The sequence below is a fragment of the Petaurus breviceps genome, unplaced genomic scaffold (assembly GCF_028583685.1).
Source record: "Petaurus breviceps papuanus isolate PSGF00001 unplaced genomic scaffold, PetGlider_PUasm1.0 90386, whole genome shotgun sequence".
Taxonomy (NCBI): domain Eukaryota; kingdom Metazoa; phylum Chordata; class Mammalia; order Diprotodontia; family Petauridae; genus Petaurus; species Petaurus breviceps.
Window position 1 is genome coordinate 798,040 of NW_027187236.1, and position 15,405 is coordinate 813,444.

At 42.9% G+C, this 15,405-nt stretch overlaps 1 protein-coding gene across 4 annotated transcripts in view; it reads right to left on the bottom strand.

Annotated features, from left to right (window-relative positions):
- Window positions 1-15,405, bottom strand: part of ATP2B3 (ATPase plasma membrane Ca2+ transporting 3) — a 114,063-nt gene that overhangs the window by 24,268 nt on the left and 74,390 nt on the right. For all 4 annotated transcript variants that reach the window (XM_069108471.1, XM_069108470.1, XM_069108472.1 and 1 more), the window contains 4 exons: window positions 13,876-14,055; window positions 12,317-12,404; window positions 7,744-7,850; window positions 5,293-5,484 (listed from right to left, as the gene is read on the bottom strand). In XM_069108471.1, the coding sequence (XP_068964572.1) occupies window positions 5,293-5,484; window positions 7,744-7,850; window positions 12,317-12,404; window positions 13,876-14,055 (567 nt within the window). The remainder of the gene's footprint in view (window positions 1-5,292; window positions 5,485-7,743; window positions 7,851-12,316; window positions 12,405-13,875; window positions 14,056-15,405) is intronic.

Sequence of the window (15,405 nt, forward strand, 5' to 3'; positions counted from 1 at the left end):
TGTGTGTGTGTGTGTGTGTGTGTGTGTGTGTGTGTGTGTGTGTGTGTACACCTGCACCTCTTCACCAGGTTGTGGCAGCAGCCCCAGGGCTAGACCTCCATCACCTACTTTCTTGGGCTCCTCAGCAGCCTCCTCACTGGTGTCCCTACCTTCTATCTTTTCCTTCCTCCTTCAATAGCAATTGTTTCTGTTCTGGTCAGAAACTCTAAGGGTCTTCTCCTCCCAGATCAAAGACAAATGAGACCATCTTTTGCCTCAATTCTTGCCTAGCCTTTAATCACTGAATGGGTGTTGCCTCAGACAAATTGAAACCTGGGAAAGACCTTAGCTTAAAAAGGCCAAGGTCTGCCACTACACCCCCAAGGCCATCACCAGTTATCCTGACCTATGTCTTGCCACTGGACCCCAATGACCCTGGAGGAGAGAGTGAGGCTGGTGACTGCACAGCTCTGCCTCGCTTAAATCCAATTCACTTGCAAGTCAAGACATCACCTCCTGATGTCATTGGGTACTCTTCAAGAATGAAGGACCACCACCATCAACAACAACGAAAACAACATTCTTAGAGCCTCTTCTGGAGTTTCCTCTTCTGCAAAATGAGGGGCTTGGACTCAACAGCCTCTAAGGTCCCTTTAGGACCCTGTGATCCACCCTGATTATATGATTATAGTCTAGAATTGATGGAAGAGATCTCAGGGTCAACATCAAAGCCTTTCCTGCTGATCTGGGTTGAGAACCCCAGTCCAGTGCCCCTTCCTCTATCCCACATGGCTTCTAATCCCTGTTGAGCCCCATGCTCAAGGCCCATTGCCTTCTGGATAAAGTCTAGAGCTCTGAAGGACAATTCAGGCATTTATTCCATAGTCGGTGCCTGGTGCATAATAGGTACTCAATGACCATCTTTGAATGAAGATCATGGTGGCTTGAGGCTCCCCACAGTCTGACCCCTCCAGCCTTAATCCTGGCTCTCCTCTGATCTCCAGCTCATCATATTCCCTCTGCCTTTCTTCCTCTCCAAATTCTTCAAGACCCACCTCCCCTAGTGACTGCAGCCTCCTGAGCTGACTGGGTCATGGGATTCTACCGTAGAGCTTCCTCTTTACTCAACTGATGGCCACAATCTGAAGGAGGAAGGAGACAAGTGTTTTTCACAGGGATTTCAAAAGTCTAAGTAAGAATGAGTTCAAACCTCCAAACCTTGTTTGAAAAGGTGATGAAGGAGGTCACAACTGGGGAAGAGGAGGGATTCAGACCTGGTAGCTTTGTGGAACACTTTGGCTTGGTTATTGTTGGATTGGGGATGGATTATTTTTGGTACAAGGGAGGGTTTATTAGAGAAGGGGGTGGAATCAGTGATTGGGAAATGATTTCAGTGTCAAAAGTAAAGGATATCGGCACCACTTACAATTGGTGTGTGTGTTTAAGAATTGCTGTTCTACTGATGAAAAATGGATTCATTCTGTCATCACCACCCCCAGTTGAAAACACAGGTGCTACTGTTGATGATGGTATCATGAAAGTGTTTTTGAAAAAAAATCTTTAGTATTTTATCTTTCCCCAGTTATATGTAAAAAAACAATTTTTAACATTAATTTTTAAAACTTTGAGTTCCAAATTCTCTGCCTTCCTCCCTCCCCACCCCCCTTATTGAGAAGGCAAGCAATTCTACACAGGTTATACATGTGCAGTCATGCAAAACATATTTCCATATTAGTCATGTTGTGAAAGAAAACATAAACCAAAAAAAAATCTCAAGAGAAATAAAGTGAAAAAAAAACCCATGCTTCAGTCTGTATTCGGACACCATCGGTTCTTTGTCTGGAGATGGACAGCATTTTTCATCATAAATCCTTCAGAGTTGTCTTGGATCATTGTATTGCTGAGAATAGCTAAGTCATTCACAGCTAATCATCTTACAATATTGCTGTTACTTTGTGCACAGTACATTTCACTTTGCATTGGCTCATATAAATCTTTCCAGGTTTTTCTGAGAGCATCTTGCTCATCATTTCTTATAGCACAATAGTATTCCATCATAATCACATACCACAGCCTGTTCATCTGTTCCCCAGTTGATGGGCATTCCTTTCAGTTTCCAATTCTTTGCCACCAGGAAATAGCTTTTGTAAATATTTTCGTACATGCAGGTCCTTTTCCTTTTTTTTTTTCTCTTTTGGAATATAGACCTGGTAGTGGTATTGCTAGGTCAAAGGGTATGCATGGTTTTATAGCACTTTGGGCTATAAATTGCTCTACAGAATGGTTGAATCAGTTTACAACTCCACCAATAGTGTATTGTTTCATTTTCTGCACATCCCCTCCAACATTTGTCATGTTCCTTTTCTATCCTATTAGCCAACCCAATAGTTATGAGGTAGTACCTCAGAATTGTTTTAATTTTGCATTCCTCCAATCAATAGTGAGTTAGAGCATTTTTATATGGCTATAGATAGCTTTGATTACTTCATCTAAAAACCTTTCATATCTCTTGATCATTTATCAATGGGGAACAGATTCTGTTTTTACAAATTTGACTCAGTTCTCTATAGGTTTGAGAAATTTATCAGAGAAACCTGCTTCAAAATCTTTTTCACAATTACTATTGGTAACTGTATTTCCCTCCCTTCTATCCCTACCTTCCTCTTATCCTCTTCCTACCCTACTTTCCTGTAGGGTAAGATAGATTTCTATACCCAATTGAGTACATATGTTATTTATTCTTTGAGCCAATTCTGATGAGAGTAAGGTTTGCCTTCCCCCCCCCCCACCTTCCCCTCCACTGTAAAAGCTTTTTCTTGTCTCTTTTATGTGAGACAATTTGCCTGATTTTACCCCTCTTTTTCCTTTTCTCCCAGTGCATTCCTCTTTCTCAGCCCTTAATTTTATTTTTTTAGATATAATTGCTTCATATTCAACCCACACCTGTGCCCTCTGTCTATATATACTTCTAACTGCCCTAATAATGAGAACATTTTTAATGAGTTCCAAGTATCATCTCCCTATGTATGTAAACACTTTAACCTTATTAAATCCCTTATGATTTCCCTTTCCTGTTTACCTTTTTATGCTTCTCCTGAGTCTTGTATTTGAAAGCAAAATTTTCTTTTCAGCTCTGGTCTTTTCATCAAGAATGCTTGAAAGTCATCTATTTTACTGAATGTCCATTCCTCCCCCCCCCCCCCCCCCCAAGGATTATACTCAGTTTTGCTGGGTAGATGATTCTTGGTGTTAATCCTAACTCCTTTGCCCTCTGGAATGTCATATTCCAAGCCCTCCAATCCTTTAATGTAGAAGCTGCTTAATCTTGTGTTATCCTGATTGTGTTGCCACAATACTTGAATTGTTTCTTTCTCTCTGCTTGAAATATTTTCTCCTTGACCTGGAATTTGGCTATAATATTCCTAGAGCTTTTCATTTTGAGATCTCTTTCAGGAGGTGATTGGTGGGTTCTTTCAATTTCTATTTTATCCTCTGCTTCTAGAATACCAGAGAAGATTTCCTTGATAATTTCTTGAAAGATGATGTCTAGGCTCTTTTTTTGTCATGGCTTTCAGGTAGTTCATTAATTTTTAAATCTCTTCTAGATCTATTTCCATGTCAGTTGTTTTTCCAATGAGATATTTCACATTGTCTTCTATTTTTTTCATTCTTTTGGTTTTGTTTTATTGTTTCTTTATTTCCTATAAAGTCATTAGCTTCTATTTGGTAATCCTAATTTTTAAGAAATTATTTTCTTCAGTATTTTTTGTGTCTCCTTTACCAAGCTGTTGATTCCAATTTTCTTGCATCACTCTCATTTCTCTTACCAGTTTTTCTTCTGACTCTCTTACATGATCTTCAAAATCATTTTTGAGCTCTGCCATGGCCTGAGACCAGTTTATATTTTTCTTGGAGGCTTTGGATGTAGGAAATTTGACTTTATTGTCTTCTGAGTGTGTGTTTTGATCTTCCTTGTCACCATAATAACTTTCTATGGTCAGATGTTTTTCTCTTGTTTGCTCATTTTCCCCAGTCTATTCCTTGACTTTTAACTTTTTGTTAAAGTGAGGCTCTGCTTCCAGGGTAGAAGGCACATTGTCTCAAGCTTTAGGGGTTTTGTGCAGCTGTTTTAGAGATACTTCTAGGGACCTGTAAGTTTTCAGTTCTTGCAAGGTTGTATGATCTAAGGAGAGGGGTTTACTACTTTCCTGGCCTGTATTCTGGTCTGTGAGTGATCACAAGTATTCTTTTCTGCTCTGGAACTGTGAGGATGGTCCCTGCTCCACTGCGGCCACAAGCTCTGGTGTACTAGTGCTCCTCCTCACCCTGGGATTGCCACCCAGAACTGCGACCCAGATCTGAGTATGGGCAAAGCAACAGAGTCCTGCCTCAGTGCTAGCAAAGAGAACCCTGTAATCTCCTGCTGATCAGTTGTCCAACCCCCTTACTATCTCCACAGACACAGAAGCAGCCTTTGCTGCTAATGATTCAGCAGCTCCCAAGGTCTACTGCTGGTTTGCCGGAGCATGGCCTGTGTTGGACTATGCTCCACTCTCAGCCAGGTGTGACAGACCTTTCCTGCCAAACTTCTAAGTTATCTTTGGCTGAAAAAATATTTCACCTCATACTTTTGTGGGTTCTGCTATTGCAGGAATTGCTTGATGGCATTATTTAAAGGTGTTTGGAGAGGTTTAGGGGAGAACTCAGGCAAGTCACTGCCTTTTCTCCACCATCTTGGCTCCACCTCCCATGAAAGTGTTTTATGCAAATAAAAAACCCAAACAATGCAAACAAAGAAGTGATAGGATGCCTCACAGTCTCCAAGAGTTGGTGAAGAGGTGAAGCAAATGTAATTAGAAGAGAAAGGGAGTAAATAGTATGGACTGATTGTCACCTGGCTCTCCCTTAATTTACAATCACCTAAGAAAGCTTGGGTCAGAGACAATTCTGGTAAATGCTTGGCAGGCCTATCTTTTTACTCATTATGATACAATACAGACCTTAAAGACAAGTCTACCCACAAAGATAGAACATTGGTCTCCCTGTCCCAAGAGCCTCTCTGTATTGGTAACACAGTGGGAAAGGTAAGGTTGGCCTACCCCAGTATTGCTTTCATTCCTTGGATACCCTGGCCTCTTAAGTGGTCCATTATGGATCCCCTCTCTCTACTTTGGTTTAAAACTGCTAGAGTTTGCTTTCTATACAGAAAGGCTCTGAGGCAAGGAGACTGCTTTTGTTTCTACCTCCTTGGCCCTCATGGAAAGGACCTCAGTGACAGACCACAGTTTGACTTGACAGCAATATGGTACTTACCTGTGTGATACAGGCACCTGTGAAGGCCACAATAACAGCAACCACATTGACAGTCAGTTGGAACTGTAGGAACTTAGAGATGCTGTCATAAACATTTCGGCCCCACATCACTGCCTTGACAATGCTGGAGAAGTTGTCATCGGTTAGGATGATGTCCGAAGCCTCCTTGGCCACATCTGTTCCCGCGATACCCTGGAGAATCACATAGAAGACCCATGGCAAGGACTTTCTCGATAGACCACTTTTACCTCCTAACTCCTCCCTTTCTTTTTGATCAAGGCAAAGTCATTGTTGGCATAAGATTTATTCTTTTATTTGACTCCTTTACTCATTTATTCATGTATTGAGTACCTGCTACAGCCATGGAGCCCACAGATAAAACATTTTACATAAGGTATTGACTTCCTTTCTGTAATAGTAATAACAGCGATTATGTAGCACTTTGAGGTTTGCAAAACACTTTACATATGTTAACTCATTTGATCTTCATAATAACTCTGGGAGGTAGGGGCTGCTACAGGCAATTTTACAGATAAGGAAATTGAGGCAGGAGTCATGAAGTGACTTGTCCAAGTGTTCAAGGTAAGATTCAAACTCAGGTCTTCCTGATTCCAAGACTCTTTTCCCTGTGGAACTTGCTCTTACCTTTCTATCCTGAAACACTGAATAATATACAGATGTCTCCTCCATAAAATAGAGGATGGGGCTAGATAACCTCTGAGTTTTTCCCCAAGTCTTTATGCTGGATGATGCAAACCTGGCCATAAAACAAAATGCTTCGAAGTCTAGTCCTGTTTTAAATACTCCAAAGAAACTTATCATTATAAGGAGTATCTTTGCAAAGTGGAAAAAAACCCAAATGACTCCCTTTGGCTTCTGCACTTCCTAACTGGCCTCCCTGCATCCAGTGTCTCTGGCATGACCCATCCTTCACATGAAGCCAAAGGCATAAGATCTGATCGCTCATTCCCCTGCTCTAAGCTTTTTGCTGCCTACTGAATAAAAGGTAAAAGTCCACTCCTAGGAGTCTCCAATCTCGGGCTCCCCTCTCCCTTTCAGTATTTTCCATAGCACCCTACGCTTTTTATCTTCCACTATATTACCCCATTCTCACACTATCAGATTCTGGCCATTTGGCCACCTTCTCCTGCTCAAGGACTTAGCTGACAAGTGCTTGAAAAGCCCCAGTGAAGGCAAAACCTCCCAAGGCAACTCACTTCACTCTGAGCCCACTCTAAATCACTAGAAGTCTTTCTGGACAATGAAGCCCAAACTTGTCTCTTTTTAACTTCCTCCCATGGCTGTCCGTTCTGCCCTCTGGGGCCAAACACAAGTCCAGTCTCTGTTCCATGTGACTACCCTTCATGCTTGAAGACAGCTCTCATGAGCCTTTTCTTCTTCAGGCTAAACATTCCTAGTTCTTCAGATGTTCTTCAAAGGGTGCAATCTGGAGACCCTTTCCCCACTGTTTGACTGAATGTTCTATAGCTTATTCATGTCTTTGCTAAAACAGGACAGCCAATTCAGAAGCCCTTTTGCTATGGATGGTCCCCGCCCTTGAGGACCTTACATTTTATTGGAATGATACTCTATGTTCATAAATGAATAAAAAACCCAGGATATTTATTTCTGGGCAGTTAGGTGGTGCTGCAGTAAGTAGATTCCACTGGACTGGAAATCCTCTTCCTGAGTTCAAATCCTGCCTCAGACACTTTCTAGCTGTGTGACCCTGAGCAAGTCATTTAACTCTGTCTACCTCAGTTTCCTCATCTGTAAAATGAGCTGGAGAAGGAGATGGAAAACCACTCCAGTATCTCTGCCAAGAGAACCCTAAATGGGGTCACAGAGAGTCAGACACAACTGAAAAATGACTGAACAATATTTCCTCCCATGACTATTTCTGTAAGAAGCAAGCAGAAGAGTCAGGAGAGATAGAAGTCTTTATTCATCTAGACTTGACCAACTTGGAATGAAATTGGGACACTGAGTTGGTTTTCTTTTGCATGGTCCCTAGGAAACAGAGCAAGAACAAAGGTAACATGTAGCTGCTTCAGAGAGAGTGCCAGCTTCAGCTTTGGCAGCAGGGTTTCATGTGCCAATGGCCAATGATTCCTATCTAGTCTTCTGAGTTCACTAAGGCATAGCTCCTTGGTTTTTGTCTCTTAGTTATAGTTGAATACTAGAAAGTTACCACGCTTGACCACTTTAAACACAGGCCTTCCCCAAGTCTGACCAACCTTCCCCCAACCAGGAAGAAGTGTGTGTGTGTGTGTGTGTGTGTGTGTGTGAGCTTTGGCTATGCACCGTATGGTGTGTGTGTGTGCGTGTGTGAGTGATCAGTGTAGTTGGAGCTTCCCAAGATGGGGTCTCACCTTCCCAAAGGATACCTTTATGGGACTGGAGGGGCCATGAGCATGGGGGCAGGGAGGGTGCTTGGGGAGATAAGTTTACCATGGCAAAGCCCACATCTGCTTTCTTCAGGGCAGGCCCATCGTTGGTCCCATCGCCAGTCACAGCCACTACTTGCCGCTGCTCCCCAATGGTACTGTCGATGATCCCTGAAACACATAAGAGAAGGTCCTTAAGTGAAGCAAAGATACTTGTCACTGTTGGAACGTTCCTGATGTTTCATTCAACTCTTGAAGAAAGTCCTGGATGGGGACTTAGGAGATTCCATGAGTGGGGGACCATAGGTCCTGAATTCAGTCAAAGGGATGCACTTGAGGACTTAGAGGGCCACATGTGGCCTTGAGGCTGCAGGTTCCCCATCCCTGAATTGGGCTCTAGTCTTGACTCTGCCGCTTACTAGCTTTCCTATGTTACACCAGTCATTTCTTGTCTCTGGGCCTAAGTTTCTTTATCTAGGAGGGGGTAGCCTGTGGGCTCCAGGGTCCTTTAAGTAACTAGGCAAGCCTCTTCTAGCCAAAATAAATGAATGAGTTATCATTCACTTTTTTTTTATTAATTTGTTTGTTTCCTTTTAGTTTACAGGATTCAATTCCACAATTCCTGGAATTTCACATTTTGTCCCCCTCCCCCCCACCCATGGCGGCTTATAGTCAAGTATAGGATCTGTAAATACTTTCACATTATACATTGGTCAGGTTATAAGGACGGATTGTACCAGCTGGAATGAAAAATGGTAAAGAGGACATAAAACCAAATAAGAGAACGAAAAAGATCAGGTATTTTGCTTCCACCTGGATATAAACTTAGTTCTTTCTAGTTCTTCCTCTGGATGCACGTTTTTCTCTCCATCATGAGTCTTTTGGGATTGACTTATATCACTGCATTGCTGAGAAGAGTCCAGTCTATCAAAGTTGGTCATCACACATATGTTGTGTCTGTAATTGTGTACAAATTTCTCCTGGTTCTACTCTTCTCACTCAGTATCAGTTTGTGTAAGACTCTCCAGGTAAATATGAAGACTGCCTGCTCCTCGTTTCTTATAGCACAATAGTATTCCATAACATGCATATACCACAACTTGTTCAGCCATTCCCCAATTGATGGGCACCCCCTTAATTTCCAATTCTTTGCCACCACAAAAAGAGCTGCTATAAACATTTTTGTACATATGGGTCTTTCTCCCATTTCTATATCATTCACTTTTGAATATATTCAGCCTGTAAGCTGACTCATCTCCTTAGTGCCTTCCCTCTCCCCACAACAGTGGGGTCCTACTTAGGGGTAGAGACCAAGAGCTGCAAGGGGCCTCAGAGGCCAGCTAGTTCAACCCTTTCATTTGACTGAGGGGGAAACCGAGGCCCAGGGAGGAGAAGGGATTTGCCCAGGACCACACAGGCACTAAGGGGCAGAAGCTGGATACAGTACTCTGCACTGTACTATACTGCCACCCTTAGGCCTCTCCTCCTTAGTCATTAAACCCCAGAAATTGTTGTTTCCTTTTTCTTTCCGCCTCCACTCTTCCCAGGCCCAGGCCTCATCCCCTCAAGCTCAGGCCCTTCCTACCTTCCCAGGTGACAATTAACAGATCTGATGAGCTCATTATGTCAATATACTAATATTTCACTTGTACATTTCAAGTCTCCAGTGATGTGCAACTTCAGGCTAGGTATGGGCACTTCCTAGACTATAGATTCTGAATCTTTGTGTCATTGCGAAACCTCAGAATCATGGTTTAAAATGCATAAGATCAAATGCCATAAAATTATTAGGAAACCCATTATACTGAAATGAAGTTATCAACACATATAGAATACACACACATACACACACACACACACACACACACACACACACACATATATATATATATATATATATTAGAAACCAAGTTCACAGACTTCAAGTTAAGAATCCCTGCCCTATCTTCTCATAGACCCCAAATTCATTATCATTTAGGAGAAGGTCTTCAAGAGCTACTATGATTAAAATATTCATCCTCCTGAAGGCAAACTGGTGATTAACCTCTCTGAACTTAGCTGGGTTGGTTCTTGGGGACAGAAACATAGTCTCTTACTAAGGGAATCAAGAAAGGCCTCATGTAGGCAGCTAGATGGCTCAGTGGATAGAGTGCTGGCCTTGGAGTCAGGAGCTATGATCCTCTCTAGCTGTCTGACCCTGGCCAAGTCACTTAACCTTTGTGTCTCAGTTTCCTCATCTGAAGAATGGAGATAATAATAGCAGCTACTTCCGAAGGTTGTTGTGAGATAATATTTGTAATCTGACTTGCAAACCTTAAAATATATGTATAAATATACGTACACAAATATATACATACATACACACATGTGTATGTATATGCACACATACATACACATATAATACACAAACAATATATACATATACATACATACCTACATATAATTATTTGCTATGGAAACGGCCCAAAGCAAATGCTATGGGGATGACCCAGCCCAATATGGCAGCTAGAGATGAGTCAGGTTTTAAAAGCAAGACATTAGGAACCAAGAGGGTCAAGTCTTAACTGGACAGGTGGACAGAAATAGCAGCTTTTTGATGACCTCATCTGCCGATATGGAGGGGTAGGGAGTGAGATCAATCAACCTCTCTTGTGCTCCCTCTGTCTTCTCTTAGTTTCAGTTACAATGAGCCCCAAGGTGGGGGTCACAACCTGTCCTCCAACTCAGGGGTGCCAATGCTTCCGAACTGTCCCTCTTTAAGTCCCAAAGGAAAAGCAGGGAAGTCACATGGGAGCCATTTTGGAAGTCTATTTGGAGGCATTGAAAACTTTTGTCTTAAATTTTTGTAACATAAACTAGACCAAACTAAACCAAAATCCCCAGCTACCTGATCCTAGTTGGCTAATTGCCTGTGTCCAGTATATGGGGGTGGGGTGGAGGTGTTGCTCATGCTGAGAGAGAAAAGTCCAGAGGTCGTGAGGGAGGTCTGAGCTGTATGCAGAGTATAGCTTTCATATTTTAATATATTTTTGGAGGGGGGAAGGCAAGGCAATTGGGGTTAAATGACTTGCCCAAGGTCACATAGCTAGTAAGTGTCAAATGTCTGAAGGTGGATTTGAACTCAGGTCCTCCTGACTCCAGGGATGGTGCTCTATTCACTGCATCACCTAACCGCCCCCATATTTTTAATATTTTTGACTGATATTATATCATCTGTTAAATCCAGAGCCAGGTCATAAGGGTTGTTTTTTTTTTTTTTATTTGACCAATTTTATTTGAGCTTTGGCAGGGCTTTTTGCCCATGCCTGCTAGAGTGTCTGGGAAGACTACTAGGTTTGTAGTTTGAGTATATTGCCTCCCAGTGGACAACATCAGCATTACACCCTCTTGCTGGATAATAAAACGACTACCGTGTTTCCCCGATAATAAGACACTGTCTTATTATATTTTTCGGACAGAAAAACACCAGAGGGCTTATTTTCAGGGGAGGGCTTATTTTAATGAACATTGACAGCAATTTTAATAAACAGGTAAGTGTGAACAAAAAAATGTACCTTTATTCAATAAGCAAATCACTGGGGAAGAACAGGATGACCCGCTCACTGCTGCAGCTCTGATTGGATGCAGCTCGGAGCGCGGTGTGTGTTTCAGGGGGGGGGACGGTGCATACAGAGGGTAATAGCACAGGGGATCACCTTCACTACAGTAGCAATCTCAATAGGGCTTATTTTCGGGGGAAGGCTTATTTTAGAGGAATCTTACACAGTAAGGGGAGGGCTTATTTTCGGGATAGGTCTTATTATAGGGGAAACATGGTATATTAAGACTTAGACTTTCTTAGATAGTAAAGGTTCTTAACCTGGGGTCTATGGAATCCCCAGATAACCCCCATACAGAGGTATCCATACGTAGGGAATTTGAATGGAAAAAAGGGTACCTTTTTCATTGACCTATAACTGAAGTTGAGCATTTCCTCCAATTATGAATATAGGCAACAAACCTTATTGTGAGCAGGGTCCATGCCACAAAAAGAACCTTAAAACAGTACATGGATTGATGGGGGTGGCTTTTTCAATTTAAGGATCATAAAATGTCAGAGCTGGAAGGGATTGCATCTAAGACCTGAGATGGGAAAACAGGCCCAATGAAAGGAAATGACTTATGCAAGGTCACACAGGAAGTTAAGTGGCAGAGCTGGGTCCTCTTTCCACACTGTACACAAGTGAGAGAGAGGCTCTTGTTGCTCTTGCTAAGTGTCCTGTCTCATCTTTATCTTTTCCTTTCCCATAACCCCCTGCTCTTTGGTCTATATCAAAGCTCAGGGACATTGCGCTGCTGTTGATTTCCCAACGTGGAGGCTAGGAGAGAAGGGACTTCTTTGTTAGGGGGGGGACTGTAGCATTCTCAAGCCAGGTCCCAGATCGGCCTAGCTTCTCCTTGATATGGTGGTACCACACTGTATGCAATCCAGAGTAAAGGATGATGGGAGAGATTAAAAAAACAAAAACAAAAACAAGCTTCAGAAAGTTGATGAGGACACACCATAGAAGTTGGGGGAGTAGGGGAGAGGACAGAGAAGATCAGTACAGTGGGGGAGGTGGCTTCCGAGAACCAGTCGGGGGGTGGTTGGGTCTTACCTTTCACCAGGGTGTGTTTGTCAGTGGGAGAAGACCGAGCTAGGACCCTCAGCTTGGGCCAGACTTTATCCAGGCGATCTTGTTCGATCTGGGGAGTACAAACAACAGTCAAGGCAGAGGATGAGCAGGTACAAGGAGAAAGAGCAAACACTGGATGGCAAGGCTAGAGGGATGAAGAGAGACATAGCCAAAAAAGGACCATCTGTCAGCTCTCTCCAGGGCCTTGGGGGAAGGTCATGTGGTTATGTGCAGAATGTTCCCTGACCCTCCAACCCCCACCCCAGCACTAGTCTGGTCAGCATAGCTGTCAGGAAGAGATCACTGAAACACACTCATCTTCACGTGGGCCAGGGTGCCCAGCCCTGCTCTGTCCCCATACCTCTTGGCTTTCAAATAACTCCTATCTGGGGGGAGGAAATAGTTTCTGGAGTTTGCCAGGCATATGTACATGGGCTAGGGCACAGGGATTGTGATTTCATGGGTACAGAGCTCCCTCCTAGGTTAGGGAACTCCCTCCTCATGAAGGTTGACACCATTCCTGAGTCTCAGCGCTGCTCAGAGCATTGAGAGGTCAGATGACTTCCCCAAGGTCCCACAGCTGTGGGACTGGAGGCTAGATCTTCTGATTCTGAAGGCATCGCTGCTCTGTCTGCTAGGTCATACTGCTTTTCATTCATATGGATGGAAGAAAGAAAATAAAATCCTTTTCAACAGTTTGGATAAATGGTCATTGATCCAAAATGACATAGGTCTCTTTGACAAGCTTATTCTACCCCCTTGTGGGGTATACAAAGTTGGGAACCTCTGATTTCGCCTTCAGGAACAATAAACTTGATAGCACTACCAAGCAGCCTTCCCTTGTGCGATATTGACAAGAAATGTGTTCAAGAACAAAGTTCATAAGAAGGTGGCCACATTTTTTAATGGAGCGAAAGCATTAAAAAGGAATTTATATTATTCAACATTAACTTCATTGTTAACTTTTAAATTAATCTTAGCATTGATGGACAGAACAGTCTAATGGTCAGAGACCAGGCAGTCCTGGGTTCAAGTCCTTCCTCTGACACAAGCTTGTGGTGTGACTCTGAACAAATCACTTCCCCTCTGTGAATACGGACAGAGAATTTCCTATGCCAGCGAAACAACTGCTCCCATATTTATTCCTATTAATTTAGAGTTTATAAATTCAATAAAGGTTTCTCTTTTCAATTATTTTTTTAAACTCATCAAAACTTGGATGTTGTAGGTATGTGTCTTTAACTGCACTGTATTTTTTAAAACCTTGAAAGAATACACATACATTTGTTGCTTGGTTGAGCAAATGATGGTTTTTCTCTTAAATTATTGAATGTGATGATAAATGTCAACAGTACATATCTGGGGGTGAAATGAGTGTCTTGTGCCTGTGTGCAAATGAGGTGTGTGAGCGCACGCGCATGTGTGTGTTTCTGTGTGTATATTTGTGAGTGTGTAGGGGAGGTAGGAGTGGACATCTCCTGGCCACATCCTGTGCAATCCCAGGACAGGCTGGTCCCCAGAGCAGGAATTCTGAGAGCTACCTCTCCCTTCTCGTTGCGAATCCGACGGTTGAATTCCTTCCCTTCTAGGCACAGGAAATCTTCACCCGGTTGGATGATACCACACTTTGCTGCAATGGCACGGGCAGTATTGATGTTGTCTCCAGTCACCATCCGCACTGTGATGCCGGCACGCTGACACTTGCGGATGGCTTCAGGAACCTACAGGAAACAAGAAAAAGGCAAACTCCATATCCTTCTGCCTTCCCATGTCTACCGATGCTTTTCACTTTATATACAGATCATTTCCCAGTTGCCTATGAGTTTCAGAGACCATCACAAGATGCTCAGTGTAGAGTTGAGAGACATCTCATTTTACAGAGGAGGAAACTAAGGGACTGCCCAAGGTCACACAGAGAATCATAAGATCTTAGATCAAGAGGCCAGCTAGTCCAACTCCTCATTTTACCAAGAAGGAAACTGAGGTATGCCCAAGGTCATGTAACTAGTAAGTGCCAGAGTTATGATTTGAACCCAAGTCTGTAGACTTCAAATTGATCAAAGATGTGTTCCACATGGGAGGAGATGTGTAGCGGCTTGGGGCTGGGCTGCATAATTTGGTGAAGCAGGAGATTCAGCTGTAGGGGAGCACGCAATACAAATGGTTAAGCCCCAGTATTTAACATGTGCTTACAAAGAAAAGGGGCAAGACTTGTTTTCTTTGGTTCTAGAAGAGAGGATAGAATTTGGAGCAATGGGTAGAAGATGTAGAGACAAAGTTGGGCTCAATGTTGGGGAAAACTCCCTCTAATGAGAGTTGTCCCAGAGTGAAAGGGGCTACCTCCTAGAGGGGACAGATCATCCACTTTGCAGATCTGTTGTAGAGAAGGTTCTTGGTCAGGTCAGATTTGGAGTGAGAGAACCTGGGTTCAAATTCTGCCTCTGGCATTGATTACCTATGTGACTTTGAGAAAGTCCTTTCTCTCTGGGCCTCAGTTTACTTATCTATAAAATGTGAAGGTTGGACTAGATGGTTCTTTGGTCCCTTTCTGCCCTATGTGATCAAATAGCATATATTTATGATATATGCTATGATATGAAATCCAGGCTCTGCCGCTGGCTATTTGTGTGACCTTGGGCAAGTCTTTCTCCCTGCCAGGGAATCGGTTTCATCCTTTGTGAGATAAGGAGAGTTGGGGCTCAGTGGCCTTGAAGGTCCCTCCTACCTCCAGACCTATTATCCTCTGCAGACTGTGGTCCCTTCTACCTGTGAGGAAGTTTTTGTGCTTCCCTAATTGAATTGTTGTGACCCTTGTCTATAGCCTTGCCATACATGGGGCAGTCAGGTCTGCTACATTACTCATTTTGACAATTCTTATTTGTTGCAGCATGATTGCTATACTAAGGAACAATTTGAGCATAAAGAAAATTTCACATTTGCTTCTAGGAGATTTCATACATGAAATTCAGAAAATTGCCCCACTTCACAATAATTCCCAAGTTACAGCTCTTCCCACGCCCACTTTCACAAGCAAAACCTTTTACAAGGTAAAGTGCCATATTTCTTGTCTA